At 38.2% G+C, this 21544-nt stretch overlaps 2 protein-coding genes across 3 annotated transcripts; one reads left to right on the top strand and one right to left on the bottom strand.

Annotated features, from left to right (window-relative positions):
* Window positions 1-5462: 5462 nt before the first annotated feature.
* mrm2 (mitochondrial rRNA methyltransferase 2) lies at window positions 5463-16429 on the bottom strand. 2 transcript variants are annotated; one of them, XM_036566752.1, is made up of 4 exons: window positions 15960-16428; window positions 10711-10922; window positions 6916-7038; window positions 5463-5820 (listed from the first exon to the last, which is right to left on the bottom strand). In XM_036566752.1, the coding sequence occupies exons 1-3, from the start codon at window positions 16261-16263 to the stop codon at window positions 6964-6966; spliced, it is 591 nt and encodes a 196-aa protein (XP_036422645.1). In that variant the 5' UTR covers window positions 16264-16428; the 3' UTR covers window positions 5463-5820; window positions 6916-6963. The 2 variants fall into 2 exon arrangements, with proteins under 2 accessions (XP_036422645.1, XP_036422644.1); XM_036566751.1 differs by lacking the exons at window positions 5463-5820; window positions 6916-7038 and having other exon boundaries at window positions 7897-10922; window positions 15960-16429.
* Window positions 16430-16719: 290 nt separating this feature from the next.
* On the top strand, window positions 16720-20263 carry nudt1 (nudix (nucleoside diphosphate linked moiety X)-type motif 1). The gene is made up of 4 exons (XM_036566753.1): window positions 16720-16842; window positions 17380-17531; window positions 18995-19140; window positions 19252-20263. Exons 2-4 carry the CDS (start codon window positions 17380-17382, stop codon window positions 19422-19424), a joined length of 471 nt encoding a protein of 156 aa, XP_036422646.1. The 5' UTR covers window positions 16720-16842; the 3' UTR covers window positions 19425-20263.
* Window positions 20264-21544: the final 1281 nt, after the last annotated feature.

Here is a 21544-nt window from a genome sequence, read left to right as displayed (position 1 = left end):
TTGGACAGCTAAACTTGCTTGGAGGAGAGCACTAACCACCCGTTCTGTTACATCAGCTAACAGATGCATGCGCTGGCTAGCATCGTGCTGAGTGATGGGCGAGAGGGACCTCTTACCCACCCAGAGAGAGTGAGGCCAATTGTGATCCTCATGCTGTGCTCCTCGAGGCCTCCTCATACAGTTAGCACAGTGCAGGAGCTGCTCTGCAAATACCCCACACAATCACATTTTATTAAATTGTTGTTGTAAACATAGTTTAGAATGCTATAGTGAGTGGGAGGGTGTGATTTGACTGGATCTTTATGGAGATGAACATGAACTAAACTTAAATTAATTAAAATGTTTAAACAGTCTATGACAATCCGTTATGTTTCAGATAAAACCAAACATACTGTTGAGTTTTTCCAAAGGCAGCCAAAAAACTCAACATTACTGTCTATGGAGAGATTTGAAACCCAGCTGTGAGTGTGCAAATATGGCAATGGCAATGGCAATACTCATTACAACACTAGTTTTAACTCTGCCTTTAGTTATAATTCTGTTTAAGAGCTCCACAGAGTCTGGTATGAATGTACGATAACAAAAACATGGTGTGGTTATTAACATCCCTTGTTGCCGACAAGTTTGGTTGTTGTTCAAAATAACCACATTAAGCGTCACGCTTTCCTAAAGAGGTTACTAGTGTTTTTTAGAGGGATTTCCAGCACTGAGGTAATGCATTAGAGCACAGGTTCCCAACCCTGGTCCTGGAGACCCCCGTGCCCTGCAAATTTTTGTGTTTTCCTGATCTAAAACACCCTCTTCATCTCAGGAAAGGCTTGCTAATTAACTGCTTAGTTGAATCTGGTATGTTGGGAGCAGGGAAAGCACTAAAATGTGCAACACAGGGTACTCCAGGATCACGGTTTGGAGTCATTCCATTAGAGGAAGGGGTTACTGAGAGGAAACCTCCTCAGGTGGTCGGTACTGCACCAGAGGGGCTGCTCAACAGCGATGAATGTCATAGAACCAAGCTGACCCATGAGCTCTATTGCTGAGCCTCATCTCACTGAAATAGATCTTGGAGAATGGCAGAGGCATTATAAAATACAGTTATTATACACACTGCAAGAAGGCACTTCTGGGGGCAAAGGGCAGGGGCTTAAGCCCCCCTTGGGGTCTATCTGTGCATATGCCTGCATGACATCCTCAAAACAATTAATAAAAGATGTTAGTTTCCATATACTTTGTTTCCATTTATGGACTGCATGGATTGGGAAGTGAATGGAATTTGGTTTTCAATGATAGGGGCCCTTAAAGGGGAACTCTACTGATTTTTCAAAATTTCTACATAATTCAATATTTAAGATTCATTCAGTCATTCAGAGAGGTTTGATATGAAATGCTCCATTCTGTGAAAACGTACTGAGTCACAATTGTTCACAGTGGTGGTGATAGGAACCAGACGTTTAAAGAGTTCAATGCCTCTAAAAGCTCCCCCACAGAAAGTTAATATATAAATTGCTTATTTATCATTATCAACATTATATGATGTATGTATGGTGTATACAAGCAGCAGAAATTAGTTTTCTTCACAGGGTGGCAGGCTACACTCTACTTGATACAGTGACGAGCTCAGTCATCTGAGAGGAGCTCAAAGTAGAGGTACTACTCCTTTGCATTGAGAGGAGCCAGTTGAGGTGGTCCGGGCATCTGATCAGGATGCCCCCTGACTGCCTCCTGGTGGAGGTTTACCAGGCACGGCTTACTGGGACGAGGCCCCATGGTCGTCCTAGGAGCCGCTGGAGGGATTATATCTCTAAATTGGCCTGGAAGTGGCTTGGGGTCCCCCGGAATGAGCTAGAGGAAGTTGTGAGGGACTGGGTCGTCTGGGATTCTCTGCTCTCCCGACTGCTACCACAACTCTATCTGGATTAAGTGATTTGAATAGTTAATTTGAATAGTAAAAAAAATGCTATATTTTGAGTGTAAACATTGCAACTCCTCATTTCTATTGCTACCATTGTGAACAATTCTGAAGTGGAAAGTTTCCGTATATGGAACCATTTCACACCAAATGACTCAGTGACTTTGTTTACATCTTAAAGATTAAGTTATGCAGAAATTTTGGAATTCCATCAGTGGAATTCTCCTGTAAAGGGCTTAAAGATGCATACTAGATTAAATAGCTGCTTTTTGCAATGTCATTAAAGGGTTAAAGTTGGGTTTATAAATAGAACAGAATAAAAATGGTACAGTTGCCATGGGACCCCTCTTGTATCTCAGCTGAAATCTTGCGGATATCTGCCTTAGTCTACATTTGGTCTCATTCACAAAGTCTGCATGAATGCATTCAAATCTCTGACCTCTAACCCTGCAGGAAATGGGCTCTCATTCATTCATCACTGAGTGGAGCAGGTATCCATATATTAGGTTTCACAGGGAAAGGCCTCTATGGTAGCTCTGTAAAGTCACTGCATGCATGAGTGGCTCAGCCAACAAGCCCTCAGAAAGTTGGAAGTTTTCGGGGATCTTTTTGAGAGTTACATTCCTCTGGCTTTGTTTTGTTTCTGCTCAAAAAAAAAAAAAGACTGTAAAATTAAGAAGGTGATCATGCATTTACATAATTAAATTTGAAGGAGTATTCACAAGTCTCAGCAAATGATTTGTTCCCCTTAATTGACTGGTATTTACATACAAGCCACCAGCTGTCCCAACAAAAGTAAATTAACCTGAAAACGCACCGTCTCCCTGGAATGCTCTTGGAACAAATTCATTTAAAACCAAAATACGCAACTCGCACCCATGAGCCATAGCGGAAGCAACTGCTGGGGAACTGCTTGATTGAATCTACAGTTATATTTATATAGAGTGCCATGGGAATAGTAAAAAGCATGATCTTAACATCAAAGTGAAAAGAAATGATCGGTATGAGTTAATATATTGAACTTGACTTATTAGCACTTTATTGTGTGGTTTAGCCAATAAGAAAAAGCCAGTGGTTGTTTTATGTGAACTTGGGTTGGAGAGTGGCCCATAGATACAGTTATCACATCAGCACAGTGACAGAAAAGCCATCAGATGCTGCATAAGCAGATTTTCATTAAAATGTTAAGTGAACTATCTCTTTCAGTCGTGTCACAAACGCATGCAAATTCACCCGTAATTAGGTTTAAAAATTCCATTTCATGGGATAATCAGACTTCAAAAAGCTCAATTTTAGGTTCTAATCAGATTTCAACAAGGATATTAGCTCTGTGGTAATTTGAAGGGCATTTATTCATGTAAAGTGTATTCAGGCTTAGTCTGAGCAGCTGATTAATTGAATAAAATTCGACCATTGAGGACTTTTGTTCAGATGCAGTGTTTTTGCACAACCTGATCGCTGGGTGGAGGAAAAGCTTGATTGTGCACTTTTACAGACTGTAACCACAATGATGAAACCGTGTCATGTGACATATGTTTACCTCAGATTAATTTAGTGTTGCCAACAACTGTATAACTTTCTAACACTATTTATATACACATCCTACCTCACAGGCTGCTATTGTATGTAGCAGGCCTCAGCTCAGTGTATGGACATCATAGCATAAATGCTGCAGTAAATAATGAGGTAGCTGTCCTCGTTTTTCCCGTTTGTGTGATTATACTTGTGATTTCTGCTTCAAGCTGTAATATAATACTCTATCTAGTTCCGTCTGAGAGGTAATTTTGTGCCTCAGTGCAGTCTGTAAGTGTTTATCTTCATCAGAACACAGTGACCCTGAGGCCTCTTCAACCATCTTGAGGTAGCACTGACACATAGACACTAGTATCAGTAAAAGATATTAGGAAAGCACATATCTTGTATGAATATGATATCATCATTATGCAGATTCAAAAGGAGCAGTGCAAGATTAAGGCAGTCTGAAATCAGACCTTACCAGACTGATCATATTCACCATATTATGCCATTAAAACAGTGGTCACCAATGCTGGTCTTGAAGATCTACCTTCCTCACACCTAGGAGCAATTTAGCATCTTCAACTGGCCTGACTGAATGTCTTCGGACTGTGGGAGGAAACCCATGCAGACAAGGGGAGAACATGCAAATTCCACACAGAAATGACCCTGGTCGCCTGGCCGGGGAATCGAACCCAGGCTCTTCTAGTTGTGAGCAAGAATATTAAGAAAAACTGAGCCATATTAACAATAACTTAGGGATTACTGGAAGATACTGCTATACTAAATCAAGCATGTCCAAGATCATATTTTAAGCGAATTACACTCAAAGATAGTAAAGTGGTTTAGTTATGTTGCTAAATGCTGGCTAGGCTAGTCCCGTTAACAGCTAGTCATAGTATTACCCACTGTTTTAGACTATGCCACTATGCACCACAACTAAACCTTTTTATAAAGAGAGATTTGTTATACCAACAAGATGAACTAGTATTAATGAATTTTTACCACGATTTTTGCCATTATTTTTCATCTGTATTATCATTCATTTAAAGCATCATAACAACAGCTTTTACTGGAGTCATCTATTTTTGGATTACTCAAAAATCCTTTCAATACAGTGCATAATAATGTCTAAAGTGTATGTATGCATATATCTACTCAGATCCATCTCCAGTCTGGAAGCAACTTACAGGGCACACATGACTAGAGTGATAAAAAATCTTTGTGCCAAGTTTTATATCGCAGGGCGCTGAGGCACTTTGCCATCAACTGTGAGAAAAGTTTGCTCCTCAGCTCAGACCTGGATCATCTCCAGAACCATCTCTGAAGATGTAAGACATCAGGCTGTTTTAATGAAGCCAGACACCTAAAATTTATGCATGACTAAGTTCAAGAAGATCACTGGGGAGACTCTACTACATGATGAAGCTGAGAGAAGAGACAAAAAAGAGAGAGCAAGAACAGTCTTAACGTCAAGGTCATTATAACTCGACCCCTGATAATCAAGATAAATTATCATATAATGAGCTCAATTACATTATTTGTTATTAGAGATGGCTCTGCAGGCAGGAGCTGTCGTGCTTAGTGAGACTTCTTTTTAATGCAACAGTCATTTACATTATACAGTCACCTTTTAAAGGGCTTTTGAACAGCAATAGAATACCTTGCCTAAAACCCTCCATTTTTAGAGGTGTTACTATTGATTTTATTAGTAATTGACTAGTTCGTTTAATTTTTGATTAATCGAGTATTAAGATTTTGGTCTGAACTGAACAATAACAAATTATGGAGAGTAATCTCTGACGATTTGTCAATAATGTACATTTTAAAGGGCCCATGTAATGGAAAACCTCATTTTCCCATTGTAAACTGACTGATGTCATAAAAAACAACACATTTATCTGCCCATTCAGTCTACAGCAGTTTAGCTCCGCCCGTTCATGCTGAAGTTATAAGTAGTGTTTCAGCCCAGACTGCTTTTTCAAATTAGGCACAATACAGGATAGCCAATCAGGATAGAGGTCATTTACATACATCAGGCTTAAAAGCACGGTCACAAAAACAGTCTGTTTAATTGTAAATGGTCATGTAACAATGAATTATGACTGTTTTGGTACATAAACTCAAACAAAAGTTAGAAATGGATCAGGGGAAAGAAATAAAGCACATGGAAAATTCTGGTTATAATTGAGTAAATAAGTAATTAAATAATTAAGCAAATGAGTAATTAAAGAAACATATTAAAATTTGTGTTCACCAACATCTTCCCATGTTTTCATTTAAATGTGTTCTTGAGAAAGGTCCTAAGAAAAGGTCTACGTCAGGTTCATGACGAGTTCTCAGACCACAGAATTGTTCACACCTTTGTGCTCTTGAGTGTCTGTAGATTCTGTTCTCACCTAAGAACAAATCCCAAATAAGAAAACACTGGTGAATGTCAGAATCTTTGTGAAAACTACGTAAGTGGGTTATAAGAAGAAATTTCTTGTCATTGGTGAATGAGATCCATTGTCATTTTTTCTCATGGTATATAAGAATCAGTCTTACAAATGTATGCTATTTCATAACTATGTGCAAATGCTTGAATTTGTGTTGTTTCTTTAACGGAAAAGTGTCTGAGCCACTCTGACGCAACGTTTTCCTGATTGGAAAACATGATGAACATGGATAAAATGTAAAACTAAAACAGTCTACTGAACTATCAGCAGAGGCACGATGCTGGACTCTTCATACTGTACATTCACTGTTGGAATCAAACATGCCCACAAGCCAGGACTGTTTCCAGGCTGTATTTCAGTTATGTTTGATTCCTTCTGTTTAAGATTCCGTGAGCTTAAGCCTACAGCAAGCTTGACTTCAAGCAGATTTGCCTTCTAATGCTTTCAAATCCCATTCATCTCTATAACATAGCAAGTCTAGCGATATCCAGCAAGAATAACTAACCAAAAAAAAAAACACTTATCACTGTTTTAATATACTAGATCTGTGAATCTGGCCTAAAATTAGCATTTGATATGTTCTTTGTCATGTTATGAGGTTGATTTTAAGTGTTTTTGACATTTGGATTGATGTAAAATTTTGTACATCTAACCCAGTGTTTCCTTACTGTGCTTCTGGAGTCCCACTGCCCTGCAGATTTGAGTGTTTTCCCTGCTTCAGCACACCTAATTCAACTTATCAGCTCATTAATGACCCCTTACTCAGTTGAAATGGGTGTGTTGGAGCAGGAAAAGTACTAAAATGTGCAGGACAGTGGACCACCAGGACAAGAACCTGGAAACACTGATCTAAACCATTTATTTTGCTTTGCATTGCTTTATTGACTTAAACCAGTTAAACAGCTTCTTACCACATGATATATTTTGAACTGAAGTTCAATTGACAAACCATCTTTACTGTGTAATATTCTTCAGCACAGCATTGCTTCCTTTAGCCTCATAGGTTTGCCCAAACTCAGCCCGTATCAGTTTTTGTTTTCGTAAATGTTGTCTCACCACAATACCCAGTGATGACTCTGCCTAGTAAGCAGCATAAGCAGTTGCTTAGGACCCCATGGATGCCAGAAGACCTCCCAACAACTTCTGGATTATTACTGCGCTATTATGCTGTTCAAGACGCTGGAGTGAGGGAGAAAAAAGCAAGTAGTTAGTCTCAAAAAAGAACATATGCAACTGGAATAGAAATATGAAGAAGAAAATTAGAAGATGAGGAGAAATGGCTTCAAGATTTAGGTATGTTTTTTGTAGCACTAGTGTTATGCCAGATCTAGAGTCTGTCTAATGAAGAAGATTCAACTCAGACAAGCTTTCTGACTGAGTTTCAGCTTCACAAAACCTAACAAACACAAACACGGTTAACTCGTTTGACAACAGCGGTTAACAACCTTCTCTGTTAATCCAGGTTCAGATACTCAGGCTGTGATTAATCCTTATGCTTGTGCACATATAAGCATAACATTTATGATAAACAGCCAATCGCATGAAACACACGGAGGAGTCACCAAGGAAAGAAAAAGTAATCATGCTACCAAAATATGTAGAAAGTAAAACATTTGTTGACCCTGCCACCAGAATGGTTAGCTTGATAGACTATTTTTAATGTTAGCTGGGTCAGCAAGAAGTTCTGCGTCGTGAGTCAGTCTTCTGAATCGAGAGTACTGAGAAAATCATCTGAAATTTAACTGTAACCTATTAGAACTTCAATCATCAGCAATACACAAATTAGTCAGTTATAAATTTACATCATTTTGTCAGCTTGTGGTAGTCACTGTTATTAGTTAGCGCCTAATTTTACAGTACAACAGCTAGCAAGTTAAGGTGCCCCCAAAAATCCCTCTTAGGACCCCCAAAAGGCTAGAGCCAGCCCTGCCAAGCATGCATTGCACACATATATCATAGTATCACTTAGAATTAGCAATAAAAAAAATAGCATAGCCACTGTAGCAACTAATAAATAAAGACATTGTATTTGGCTTTATAGCAGTAAGACACCATACAATGGATGTGTTGCATTGCACAGTGTCCAAAAATTTGAAACCTTTGTTTTTAATGAAGGCACAAACACCAGTGCTAACATTCGAGCACTTCTAGTTTCTCGAAAATTCCTCCCAGCTTCAAGAAACATCATCAGAAGGGGTTTTCCTAGTCTTTAACCCTGAAAATCTCGCTGTGGAGACTGCTGCAGCACGGCTGTAGGATATGAGTAGGCATGTTTACAACAGATGTAGTGATGATTACATTTTTCATTTTGGCAGGAGCGTCCTTTTAATATAACAGATCTCTATGGAATTCCTGCGTCTTATCATTGACAGCTGGGCCGCTTAACCTTAAGGTTAAGACCAGGTTGAGAGAAATGCCGTAATATTTCTGGAAATGCGCTGCTTCAGGGACAAAGCCTTCTCATTAGTCATGCTGTCTATGGCTCACTTATCCATCCACTTTCCTGCTCATGAGCTCATAATGAGAGAATGATTGCACATTTCTACACGACTGGCAAAACAGATTATCTGCGTTTCAACCTGCAAACAATTTAGCATTCCTATTAGGGAGACACAGAATGAATGCAGTTATCAAATATGGAACACTGATAGTTAGCTGGTGATACAGAGCATTACTACATGTTTCAAGATCCAAGAGATTTGAATAGAGCAACTATTCAAACACATGGCATTAAGGGCTTGGTCCTAGGCTGGAAATAAAATATATTCATAGTATTCTGTGTACATTTAACTGTAGATCCACTGTACAGGAGTGTTCAAAGCTGTTTTCCCATTCAGATTCCATGCTTTTCCCTACTGATAGCCCAAGAGCTCCATCAAAAAGAGGGATCTGAATGCAATTTCAGCCCAGTCTAGGGGTGATAAAATGATTTAAATGTGCATTGTTCATAAACTGTCAGTATGTGTTCACAATGAATGCTTGCATGGTGCTGTATTTATGTATTTCAAAATGACCTCATAGTCGGTACACCATTCAAATCCTATGCATTCCTTTTTTCCATTCAGACAACTCAACAGCTCCATCCGCTGGTAGGCTGAATACCTACAAACACAATGAGCTCAGTTTTGTAAGTTATTCATGCCAAAAGCCAGTTTATTAGCAGACAAGCATAACTGTGTTTTGGGGTATGCTAATTTCTGAGCATAGTTTTGCCTTTAGCTCAGTTTAGTCATCTCCGATTCCAAGTCCTTTAAGTTTTCCTCAATATATGAGGTCAGTAGCACTAATCTTTACTCTGTGAGGGGGAAATAGTCCCACTGTTCAGTCCTTTTCCCCAGGGAATGCAGCCAGTTGCTGCCCAAACAAACTCCACATCACAGGCACAGGCAGCCACTGCCTCAACCTAGCTAGTGTTTTCACCCAAAGGCCTCCAGGGATTTATACTTCTTATCAAAAAGAAAGGAGCCACACACAATTTCAGCACAGCCTTGCACACACCGATAAAACGCTCTAAATGTGCATTATTCATAACATCGGTATGCATTCTCAAAGAATGCTTCAATAGGATGAATACTAAATACATCCATAGCAATACCTCAACAAAACAATGACATAGTACAAGAACTGTTGACCGCTTCCCTTCACTGCTGCTCACTAATTCATCAAAATGACCCAAGGAATAAGCTGCCCAACTTTTCAATGTCCAGTTCCCGATGATAACAGTCAGGATCAGAATCACTATAAGCTACGTGCTGTGAAGTTAATATTTGCTCCAGCAGCTCACAGTGCTTTATAGCCCCCAAACGTCTCATGGCTGAAGCAAAATCATCTACAGTGTGGTTGCCTAGTAGCGGCATTCTGTGAAATAGACCCATGAACAAGACTGAACCAAAACAACTTTTGTTTCAAGTAATTCTGTGCAGGAAAATATACATACATATATTAGCCAAGAAAGGATCAGTCTCAGCTGTACACACTGGTTTAACTTGGCATGCAAAGCAATCTATGGTCAGTCTACATCAAGGGTGTGCAAAGGTATCAAAGGCTCTGAAATCAAACACGGACATCCAGTAAACTCAATCCAGTCCATTAGTAGATAAGTTCTTTATACTAAGCACAAACTGATGTGATGAGCACCTATGAAAAAGTGCCAAACATTCACATCAGGCACCGTGGATGGTTGGTTGAGTGGCCTCTTTGTGCAACACTAGTGAAACTGGCTCTTGTTAAAAAGAGTGGTGCACCCTGAATGCATGTTTGTGACAGTTTTCAAGGCATGGTGTAAAGACTTCAGCAGGGGCCCAATCACTCCTTCGGGGTTTACCAATTGGTACATGATTAAAAGTGTCCAAATGTTTTTGGAGGCACCGTATCATTGTTATTACTATGTGTATATTGTTAAAAGTTATTTAGTGGAATGTCTGTTCTCGTTAATACATTTGAGACAATCATTTGTGTTGTGACAAAACTGGGTCTAAACAGTGCTGGGTAGAAGTAATTCCATGTTTTACTACTATTCCACAATATGGAAAATAGAAGGAACAGGCAAAAACCTTCTGAGTAGCTGTGTCTAAAAAATGAACTTGTTCTGTAAATTGTACATCTGAATCTCTTTATTTTTGAGCATGTAAAGAATGACTATGTCTTCCTGAACGTCCTGGCCAAGAAATAAAGCTCTGCTGAATCTTTCCTGCTTGCTTTGGGTTTCACAGTCCTCACGTCCCGAAAAGCACGAGTGAGACCGTCCCGGAGCTTATGCGTGAGCCCTCCATCCCAGTATTTACACACCAGGGAGCCCCCTGGCCTCAGGACCCTGTCAGCCAGTTCCAAGAGTGAAAGACACATGCTCACTAGTCTCTCGTGGTCTAGCTCTCTGAGCCCACTGGCGTTGGGTGCCATGTCACTGAGAATGACATCAGCATGGGCTTGAGGAAGGAGTCTCTGCAGCTCTGCGTGAGTGGCGGGATCAGTGATGTCCTGGTTGGACAAGAAGTGTGCACCTTCCAGAGGGGCAATGTGCAGCAGATCGATTCCTATGACACTTCCTCTGGGTAAATCTGGCCCTGTAACAGCAAAACAGTAACCATTATCTCATCATAGAGTCACAACTGGATGTGTATATGAAAGCATTGATTTAGAATATTCAGTCTTTATACTGGGCATGCACGAATACTGAAACTGTGGGCCGATACACCTAGATTAGCATTAGTGAAAAATGTGACATTTATTTCTATAGGGCAAATGCAGTTAAATGAATAAAATGGAGATATTTTAGTGTAGCAGCCCAGTGTTGCCTTAACATCATCAAAAGTCAGTTTGAAATATTTGTGAAGTATAAACATCTGCCTGAAGCTAATCATTTTTTAAAGCAAATAACTGCAGATTTGATTCTGATATCATTGTGCACTCCTAGTTCTTACCCAAAATACATTGTTTTTGCAATTCTAATCAGAAGAAACTATATGCAATTCACTACAGGTGCATAGGTTGATAAAACGTTAAAATGTTTTATTGCCTGTGCAATATTCATAAACAGTCAATAGGAATTCACAAATATTGCGTTCACAGAAGTAAAAGAAAACCCATATATAGCGTTAATGCAAAATAACTGTTGACCCCTTCACTTCAGTGCACTGTACTGCTCACTAATTCATCAAAATGATCTGAGGAATAAGCTGCTCAGCTTCTCAATGTCAATGTCCAGTTTCTGATAATAAGTCAGGATCAGAATACCTACCTCAGCTACGTGCAGTGAAGTTAATATTTGCTCGAGCAGCTCTCAGCGCTTTACAGCCCCCACACATCCCATGATTAAAGCACAACCCTCTGTAATGTGGTTCGACTCTGTATTTAATAATGTATTTATTAATACTTTTGGTATACTTTCAAGCAAATTGTGAATTAGAGATGCCACAATAACATTTCTTAACTGAGGCCTTGCAATGAAAAACAATATATGTGACGTTTTGGTAAAAATTACATAAGCATAGCATGGCATTTTTTAATGCCTTGGCTTTAAAATAAGGACGTCACTAAAACGTAAATAAAGCAGAGTTTGCCTTTTTAATGTAAAAGTAAATAAAATAGAACACAAAATAACTGGCAATTCAAAAAAAGGGTCATTGGAGGGGCACAACTGATAACAATATTGAAACTTGTGTATTGGTCAATATCAATTTATTGTTTTTTTATAAGCTTTAAAGTCGACTATTTTTAACTAAAGCTCTTCATTTAGGATGAGAATCTAAAAGTAGGCTGACCTGGTCAAATACTCTATTACTCCAGGAAGGCTGAAAAACAGGACACCATACAATGTGAAAGTGTGCAATTTCAGGCTAGACTTGTTACAGAATTTTTTCCCCTCTGATATCTCATCAAGGATGTTTGGCCCAATGCTGGAACTGTGCCATCTTATCTTAGAGCGAATTATACAGTGACAGTCATTTAAACAAATAAACTTTAAACTTCAAAAAATCCCAAGTTACAGAAGCACCATTTACTATTGTGCAAAATAAAAATAATGAAATACTAATGTATTTCTATTTACTACTATATGGCTGAACAAGGACACCCATTTGATCAATCTCATTACGTGGCTGTGAGGTAATTGTAATTTGATTCGTTCTGTCATCACGTTCTGTCAATAAATACGATTTATTGAGCAGGCCTAGCTGCAGCGTTCTTAGCTACATAACGCAAACGTGCGCTTCAGTGAACTGTAAACGGCAATTAGCAACCTAGCTGTCAAGCAAGCTGTACTCTTATTTTTTCAATGAGTGGAATTCTACATAGATAAATTTAGCTTGTCAGTTCTATGATAACAATTATGAAATAAAGAACCTGTTGTATTTAATCTGCAGTGGGAATAGCATGTGTGTTAAAGGCTGTCACTGAAAAGACATAAAAATAGTGTTGAATGAGAAGGTGAGTGACCATGATAGAGGTAGTTAACCTAGTGCATATCGGTTTACCAAGATCCATTTTCTCTATACAATGAATTGATATTAAGGGGGTCAAGCTTGAGGCAGTGACAAAAGCTAAGAACTAGTACAGAACACTGTGTTTAAAACTGTACAACATGTCTTTCTTACACTGCTGGGGAATATATTTTAGTGTTTAATACTAAAATTACTGTAATTTTTAAGGACCCCCCCAAATCCATGGTTTTTACTTCCTTTGGGAGGGTTAAAGTCCTAATTATTGAGGTCAGACTCTCCCAAACCCATTTGTAATCTGCATCTAGTTACAAGGTACAGGTTTTCAAGGTACACAAGCTCTTTAGTACCATATTTGGTAATTTGATGGTCCATTGCAGATGCTTTGTAGATGCTCAGTCTGTCTTTAGCTAACATTCAGCTAAATATCTACTAAATGCAACTGAACTTCAAGTTAGGTGTGAGGATTCTATTAAATCTAAGTCTAAACCTAACGCTACACTTAACTTCAATTCAATACTTACACCTATTGCTAAACCAGGGGTCGGCAACATGCAGCTCTTTTACTGCCCTGTTGCAGCTCAACAGCAGAATTAGATTTTTAGGTAAAAATAAAAGAATCGTCTTTTGCAGTAAAATAAAGCTCTGCTGATAATTCGTACAAGAAGCTGGCGAGTGAGAAACTGACTTCAGCCTGGTAAAAAAATCAAACGTTGAGAGACAATTTAGAAGAAACTGTTTTACTTTTAAGGAAAAGTTTCCTGCCAGAGATGCAAGAAAAGTGGCTATAGCTGAGCTACACCTTTACGCAGAGCAAAGTAACATTAAGCCTGCATTTTCATTTATATTTTTTAATCTATACTAGGACATAAGCTAGCACATATTAAGACATATTTTCAGCCAAGATGGTAAAACATTACTTCAATAAAATAATATATAAAAATAATAAATAAAAATTGTTGTGGCTCCCAAGGTGGTTTGATTTTTGTTGAAAGGACAAAATGGCTCTTCTTTACATTTTGGTTGCTGACCTCTTGGTTAAACCTGACCCAAAGCATAATATTGTTAATAATTAACAGAGTATCACCAGAAAGCTTGATAATAATTAAATATCTGTAGATCATCTACAAGGAACCATCGAAATAAAGTGTGATGCAAGTTTTTAATCGTGTTTCACTCTAGATGCATAAAGAATGTATTAAAGATCATCTTATATATGTATATATGACACCAACCACAATACATGAGCTAAAATGAGCTGCACTGTGAAACATAAACCCTCTAAGCTAGCACAATAAATAGAAACTAACCTTTGACCTCTGATGTAAGTTGACTGTTAGAGTCTGTCAGGGTACTTCTAAGTCTTTCTTTTGACTCTTTGAATGTCTAGAGATGTTACTGTCTGTCTGCTACTTGGCCTCGTGTCGAAATGGGGATACTGTCAGTGTTCCTAAGTGTCTTTAAATGTATTACTTTGTCATTGCAATTACTCATTGTAGTAAACTGCTTACATTTTATTGACTCGTGACATATAATTATGTTGTCTTGTCACTTTTTTTAACAGCAACAGATAATGTGTTGCCACTGGAGGAGAGCAGAGTAGCTTTATTCTAAATGCATTACAAATAACAGTTCATTCTCCATTATGTAGGTGTTTTGATGTTGGTTTAGAGTAGGTGGGATTTGCTCTTTAAAAGCTACCATTTGCAGACCGTCTGGAGATCCAAACGACTCTGGACAGATGGTGTGCATTGTGAGAATGGAACCGATGAACCAGTGTGCTTACAGCTCAATTGTGTCTTATTAACCATCACTACTGAAAGTGTGTAAGTGGTGACATTACACCCATAGTTTGTGCTCTTTATTGGCCTACCTCTCTATCGGCACACTCTGTTATGTCTCGATTTTCAGCTGAAGACAGTAACACAAGCTAGACTTTTTATCTTGACAGAACAGCTCGCATACAAACTTGATGTCTACTCTGTTGTGATGTACCAATTTTGATTACTGACCACTTTTTAAATGGTGACTAACACTGGCTGTCAGTGAATCTAAACTGGTTACAAATAAACAACCTACAGCCTTATCAACACGTTTGATACAGTATGTAAACAGTGTTAAGGTTTCATAACATATCACTCATCCCCCAGTCCGTACAATGCATATCGTCACTGTTTAAAGAAAAACATGTACCGATTTTAACATTTGTACATCATTTGAGCAAAGCAGGTGTTCTTCATATTCTGTGACAATTTCATGACAAACAGAAATACTCAAAAATTGCTTGGAATAAAATCTCTTCCCTTACACTGAAAGAGTAAGTGTACATACACACACACACACACACACACACACACACACACATACATACATACATACATACATACATACATACATATATATATATATATATATACACACACACACACACACACACACACACACACACACACACATGTATATATATATATATATATATATATATATATACATATATACAGCTGCTGTCAGAACAAAACCTTGTATCTCCAGAATGGTAACTTTACAGAAGAAGCTTTAATGAAAATCAAAGGAACCAGACATCTTTTCAAGTAATATCTTTTGGTCCAGTCATCATGCAATTTACACACAATGTAAAGCACAACATACATTTTGAAATTATGTCCAAAACTGAAAAACAAATGGAGATACAAGGTTCTGACAGCAGTGATACATTTATTTATATATATAAATATACACACATATATACACACACACACACACACATACATATATATATATATATATATATATATATATATATATATATATATATATGTGTGTGTGTGTGTGTGTGTGTGTGTGTGTCTGCATATACAGCCTAGGATAGTTTAGAGACACCCATTCATTTATAAGAACTGTTTCAGCCTTGTTTAATAGTTTATTTCTAATTTCATTTAATAATGAAAGGCTGGAAATGGCCATGTAAAAATGACTTATGACTGTTGAACACAACAAATAAATAAATAACAATGAATAAAATAAAAGCAAAATATAAAATATGGGCCAATACTTGGTTACTGAATTTAAACATGGGTGCAAAACCCTCCATTTTATCTTTTGGTGATGAAAGCTCAAAGAAGAGGCACCGAAAGCTTAAAAAACTCCCAAATTCAAGAGACTTACTCTCCCCTGCTGAATTGACTCTTTGCACTGCTACTTGGCTCCACGCTCCAGGCGCAGCTCCGCAGTCTATAACGCTGAGACCAGGTCTCAGCACATCGTACTTGTCATCGATCTCCAGTAATTTGAAGGCGCTCCTGCAGCGGTAGTTTTGGGAATGAGCGGCTTTCACGAAAGGATCACCGAGCTGTCTGACGAGCCACCGCTGCTCAGCGCCGCTCTTTCCTTTCAGCTTCAGCGGTACCTTTTTCAGCGCCGTGGCTGAGATGTGAAAACGGGATTTTGGCAGAGACAGACATTTCCACATGTTTTACAGAAATGGAGCGGCGTCGAACCGAAAATAGCCCGAATATCCCGAACAACTACAGACTGAAACCTCAAACACACGAACATGCCAAACTTCTAGTGCAGCCTGTAAAATGCCTCCGGTGTCAAAATCTACAGGACTGCATATTGAGGGCTCCACACAGCCCTTATTTCATATATCAGAACGTTATGCTAAGAAAAGATTATGTTTGTCGTATTTTTGATGTCGCTGTACCATCTGAAACGGTCAACAAAATTCTGTCAACATTTCATTCTCATTTTGATTAATTCCAATAATAATTCCGGTCGGGTTTATTTGAATGTAACACCCCACAACATTTCTGCGCAGATCTGTAAAGAGAAGCTGCCGTTCATAGAACCGATTGTTTTTACGTGACGTCAATCCTTATATTATGGAAATCTACAGTGCCCGCAAGCGCTACTCATGTCACGTGATTGTCCAAGAACACGCGGGAATGAAACTGTAGCTGCTGGTTTATTTCTTTGGACCATATTTTACTTCAACATTTAACGGTTTTAATACTTGCTGACAATACGCCTGTATTCGTTCTCAGTACAAGTAAGCGAATTGTTTGAGAGATTATTTTCATAATTCACTATGTACAGACTGCTTAGGTACGAATTCTTGTAGATGTGGCTCACGCTAGGTGGTAGAGAAATGAGCTGTGTTCAAAACCACATACTACACTAATGAATGGACTTTTGTTGGTGGTCTACTTTATATCTTTAATATATTATTTAATGTGGTAGTGTTCGGTTTTGAATGCAGCTTTAAAGTAAATTAATAGGTTTAATTTCTGCGGAGACATTTTCGCGTCCCAAACTGCACACTAACACACTAAATAGTGTGTAAAAATATCGCATATACCATTACAAGTGCACTCATTAGTGAAGTAGGTGAGGTACAGAAGTGTGTGGTTTGGGACGCGAAAATTATCTGCCGTCTAAGTTATAGTAAATGGTGAATATGAAAATAGAGAGTAATGTTTTGGAATAAAGTTAACCCAACATTTCACGCAGTTTATAACAACGCACAGACTAAGAAGCCAGTGTCTGAAGGAAGTCAGTAAACGTGAAAGTGTCTGCCTTTTATTAGATGTTCACAAGGAAGCTGCTTACTTTGGTGCTGGTGGTCCAGTCCGAGCGGGTGCTGCTCGGCATGAAGAAGAGGGGCTTCGGAGTGGGCAAATGGAACGGCTTCGGGGGCAAAGTCCAGTCAGGAGAGACCATAGAGCAGGCTGCTAGACGGTGGGTTACACAAGAAAGCATGGATCAATTTTCTCAGTTTAAAGGGCCCATATCATGGAAATGGAAAACCTTGTTTTTTAAAACCAGTTTGATGTTGTATGTAAACATTGTCAAAGTTTTAAAACGTACATCTCTCTTCCCAGTCTATATAAACTGAGCTGCAAAAACAGACAGTATTGTTTTTGTGATGTCAGTGTATTTACATATACTGTGTATTCAGTATATGTCATATTTTAGCCCCCACACTTTCAGCTCACTGTGCAGCCACACTGAGTACGGGAGTAAACAGTGGATTAAACATCTCTTACTAGATGAGAGAGACCATTTTTCACAGAGAAACTATTATTTATATTTATATTATTTATAGTAACATCTTTGGCTTTTTCACTGCTAAAGTATAATCCGCTGCTGGACTGCCTGTAAGCATGCACAGGTGTGAATCTTTACTGATTTGACAATCGATTACACGGCACGGCCTCAACACAAGCTTCCCTTAATTCATGATCACTTAGGCTGAATTGCAAATGGCTCCTTGCTTTCTGTGTAGTACACGTGAATTCACAACCAACAGTCAATGCCACTGCATAGAATCAAACACTTTTTCTGTAATCTTTAAGTTTTATCGTTTGCAGTTCACATGTTTTAGTCGTCAGAGTTGTACTCTTGAGGTAGGGCCTTACATATCGGCTTGATTTTAGACACGGAGAACACAAGCAAGCACTTTTTTGAGCCTCCATACTTCTTTTTTTCACAGAATATGACATATTTGCACAGGATTAAGATAACCTGAGGTTATTTCTATGGTTCATTTTGTGGAAGGTAAAAGGAGCTTTTACATTCCGCGAAATGGATGGAGTGCGCAGTCCATAAAAATGACTGACATGGTGCATTCAGACGTGACTAAAATCCCATAAAAAAAAATCAGTAAAAAGTTACATTATCCCACCTCTCCATGTACATCTTATCCCATCCAAATAGTGCTTTAAAGGCACAATAAGACAAGTGGAAGTTGGAAAAATGTTCATGTAAAATTGACTTGCATCTTCTTTTGCTTTTGCTGTCGCAGGTAGACCACAGGGAAAACAATAAAATGCAAGAAAAGTACAGGATATTAAACTTTTAATTTATTTTTTAGTTAATAAAATCTAATACTGTCTGCATAGTGGAGTAAAATGTTATGTACTTATTTATTTGGTCTTTTAGTTGCTTTTGACTGTTCACAATATTGCGTTGAATCTTATTTTTTTAAATGCACAAAATACTACTACCGCTACTACTAACAATAATAACAACAGTAACAATGTTTATATAGTGACTCTACTATCTAGCTTATGATATTTCAGTGCATTATTGAAGGGTATTTCACTTATTATTGAATGAAATGTCAGCAATTATTATTATGATAAGTGATTCCTAAGTTTCGCAGAGTAGTGTATTTACTCAAATGTCATGTCTTTTGTCAGGGAACTGCTGGAGGAAAGTGGTCTTACTGTAGACATTCTACACAAGATTGGAAACATCACGTTTGAATTTATTGGGGAAACAGAGCTGATGGATGTCCACATATTCCGAGCTGACACCTACACCGGCGAGCCCACTGAATCAGAAGGTACAACGGCAGAACACAGCATTACAATACAGAGTCTACCACAAATTGTACAGTTAGAGCTGAGATAATAGTTTTGACACACTGCTCATCTTTTACATTTCTCTGTTTTAGAAATGAGGCCTCAGTGGTTTGACATTGACAAAATCCCCTTCAGTGAGATGTGGGCCGATGATGTGCTGTGGTTCCCTTTGATGTTACAAAAGAAGAAGTTCTTGGGCTACTTCAAATTCCAGGGTCACGATGTGATAGTGGAACACAAGCTGGACGAGGTGCAGGAGCTGTGATCAGATTCTCACACCTGTAGTGACTGTCATTTCCGCGGAGTGAGAGGAAGTGACGGCCCTATTCACACTCTGCTGTAGGAATGTGCTGAAGGAACGGGCTCATACCAAGATGCCCTCAGGTGACCCAGGTGACATACACAGGCTGAGGTCTGGTAAATGTAAACAGAGGAACAGCACTACTAAATTAACTGTTTTTTTCAGAATGAAGTGGAAGTACCTCCCCTTCATCTTTGTTGTTGTTTTGTTATTTAGTACAAAAGCAGAGGAGACCAGTAGATTCATAAAGTACATGTTGATTATAGCTGTTGACTATAAAAGAGGGTATATAAGAAATCACTGTAGTCTAGCTTAATCGTAAGCTGTAATGTTCATTTTTCACACAATAATATGGTAATCATAGAGCATCTGTTCAACATCCCAGTTACTGTTTGATTTTATGATACAGTTTTATAGACTAGATTGCACTTTTCATGCTTTTTAGCTCTAGCATTGCTTTTCTTTAGTGCAGCACAAAACATTAAAGGGGCCATGATTTGCATTTTTCTTGTATGTTTTTCCTTTTTTTGTGTTTTTATGTACCAAAAACAGTCATAATTTTTACTTGACTCTTTATCCTTTATAAATAATCTGGCTGTTTTGTTTTTTACTCTGCCTGTAAGACTGATATATGTAAATGTCTATTTTCTAATTGGTTGCCATGTATAATTCAAAAACCAGTCTGGGCTGAAATGTACAGAACAATCTTTTACATTTGGACTGACATTCTCAGGAAAATTGGTAGAAGAAATAAACTTCAGTCATTCCTTTTGGATTTGCCTCCCGACAGCCTTCTACTCCAATAACGCTGCTCCTCATAACTTTAACATAAATGGGCAGGGATCTTTTCTCAAGATAATAACATAATTCATTTGAAATCAAGTAATATCAAAGCGTTGTGCTGAGATTTGAGGCCTTGTCTTTTAAACATATAGATGGCCTGACAACGCTTTGCCTGCATGAGACTTCGTTTCACAGAAAACTGACCAATACAGCTGCTCATAATAAAGCCCTCTCACATCTAAACAGGCTACTGGAAGATACGCAAGAGAAAACAGCAGTTAAACATCCCACAATGACACACGTCCTCTTGAATGTAGTGTTCCATTAGTTCAATCGTAAGTATGGAAGAATATTCAGTGTGTAGATGTGCTGTAAAGATCACAGTGTCAGGAATATATGACATTCTGCTTAAGAGCTGTCAGTCTTCAGGAGCCAGTGGTGGTCTTGTAATAAGAACATGTGGGAATAACCAAAATGTAGACTTATTGGGGAGGGGGGGCAAACAAATGAACTGAACTGAAAACTCTAAACCAATCCAACGCTTCATGAAAGCAGCGCTCAAAGTAGGAGGCGACAATGTGCTTGTCAGCATTGTCTAAAGAACAACAATCAGTCGTTAGCCCCTGGATGTAATGTAAGTTAGCATGGCTGAAAAGTCCTCCTGAAAACCTCCAGTTAAGCTTGTGGATGTGTTGCGTCTATAGAGAACACATTAGATACATTAAAAATAAAAAAAAAACAAACCAAAAAAACAGTTCCATGAGCTAATGATAGCGTTTCGCTAGCCAGCTTGTTGTGCTTGTGTTATTGACTGTAATCTGGACCCACTTGGGATGGGTTTTAAAGGGGTTGTACTTTAATTTGTGGTGGATTTTACATCAATCCAGCACCAAAAGTTTAACAAGTTGTCCCCAGATGTGTATTTTCACTATGTGATCAGGTCTGGCCCCATGAGACTATACAACTGTAAACTCACATAACATACAGCACAGAAATAATTGATGTACACACAGATTTCTGATCGTTTGAGATTGTTATTGAGAGAGATTATTATGATTATTATTGTTGTGTTATGCTGCTTTGTATCAATGTTCATTAAAAAAAACTTCCCTAAAGACAACAATGACTGTAATAAAAAGGTCTTATAATTTTGTGAGATCTCAAATTAATTATGTTGTTTTCTTGAGAAAACAGTTTGTTTTTTTGTTGTGGTAATAAATAACTCAAGATAACTTAAGACAAGAAGTTAAACTCGTAATCACAGGAAAAAATATGCAAATCTGTATATAGCCTGGATATAT

The sequence above is a fragment of the Colossoma macropomum genome, unplaced genomic scaffold (assembly GCF_904425465.1).
Source record: "Colossoma macropomum unplaced genomic scaffold, Colossoma_macropomum, whole genome shotgun sequence".
In the NCBI taxonomy this organism is placed as follows: domain Eukaryota; kingdom Metazoa; phylum Chordata; class Actinopteri; order Characiformes; family Serrasalmidae; genus Colossoma; species Colossoma macropomum.
The sequence above is the reverse complement of the archived record's forward strand: the minus strand, read 5'-3'. Positions and strand labels throughout refer to the sequence as shown.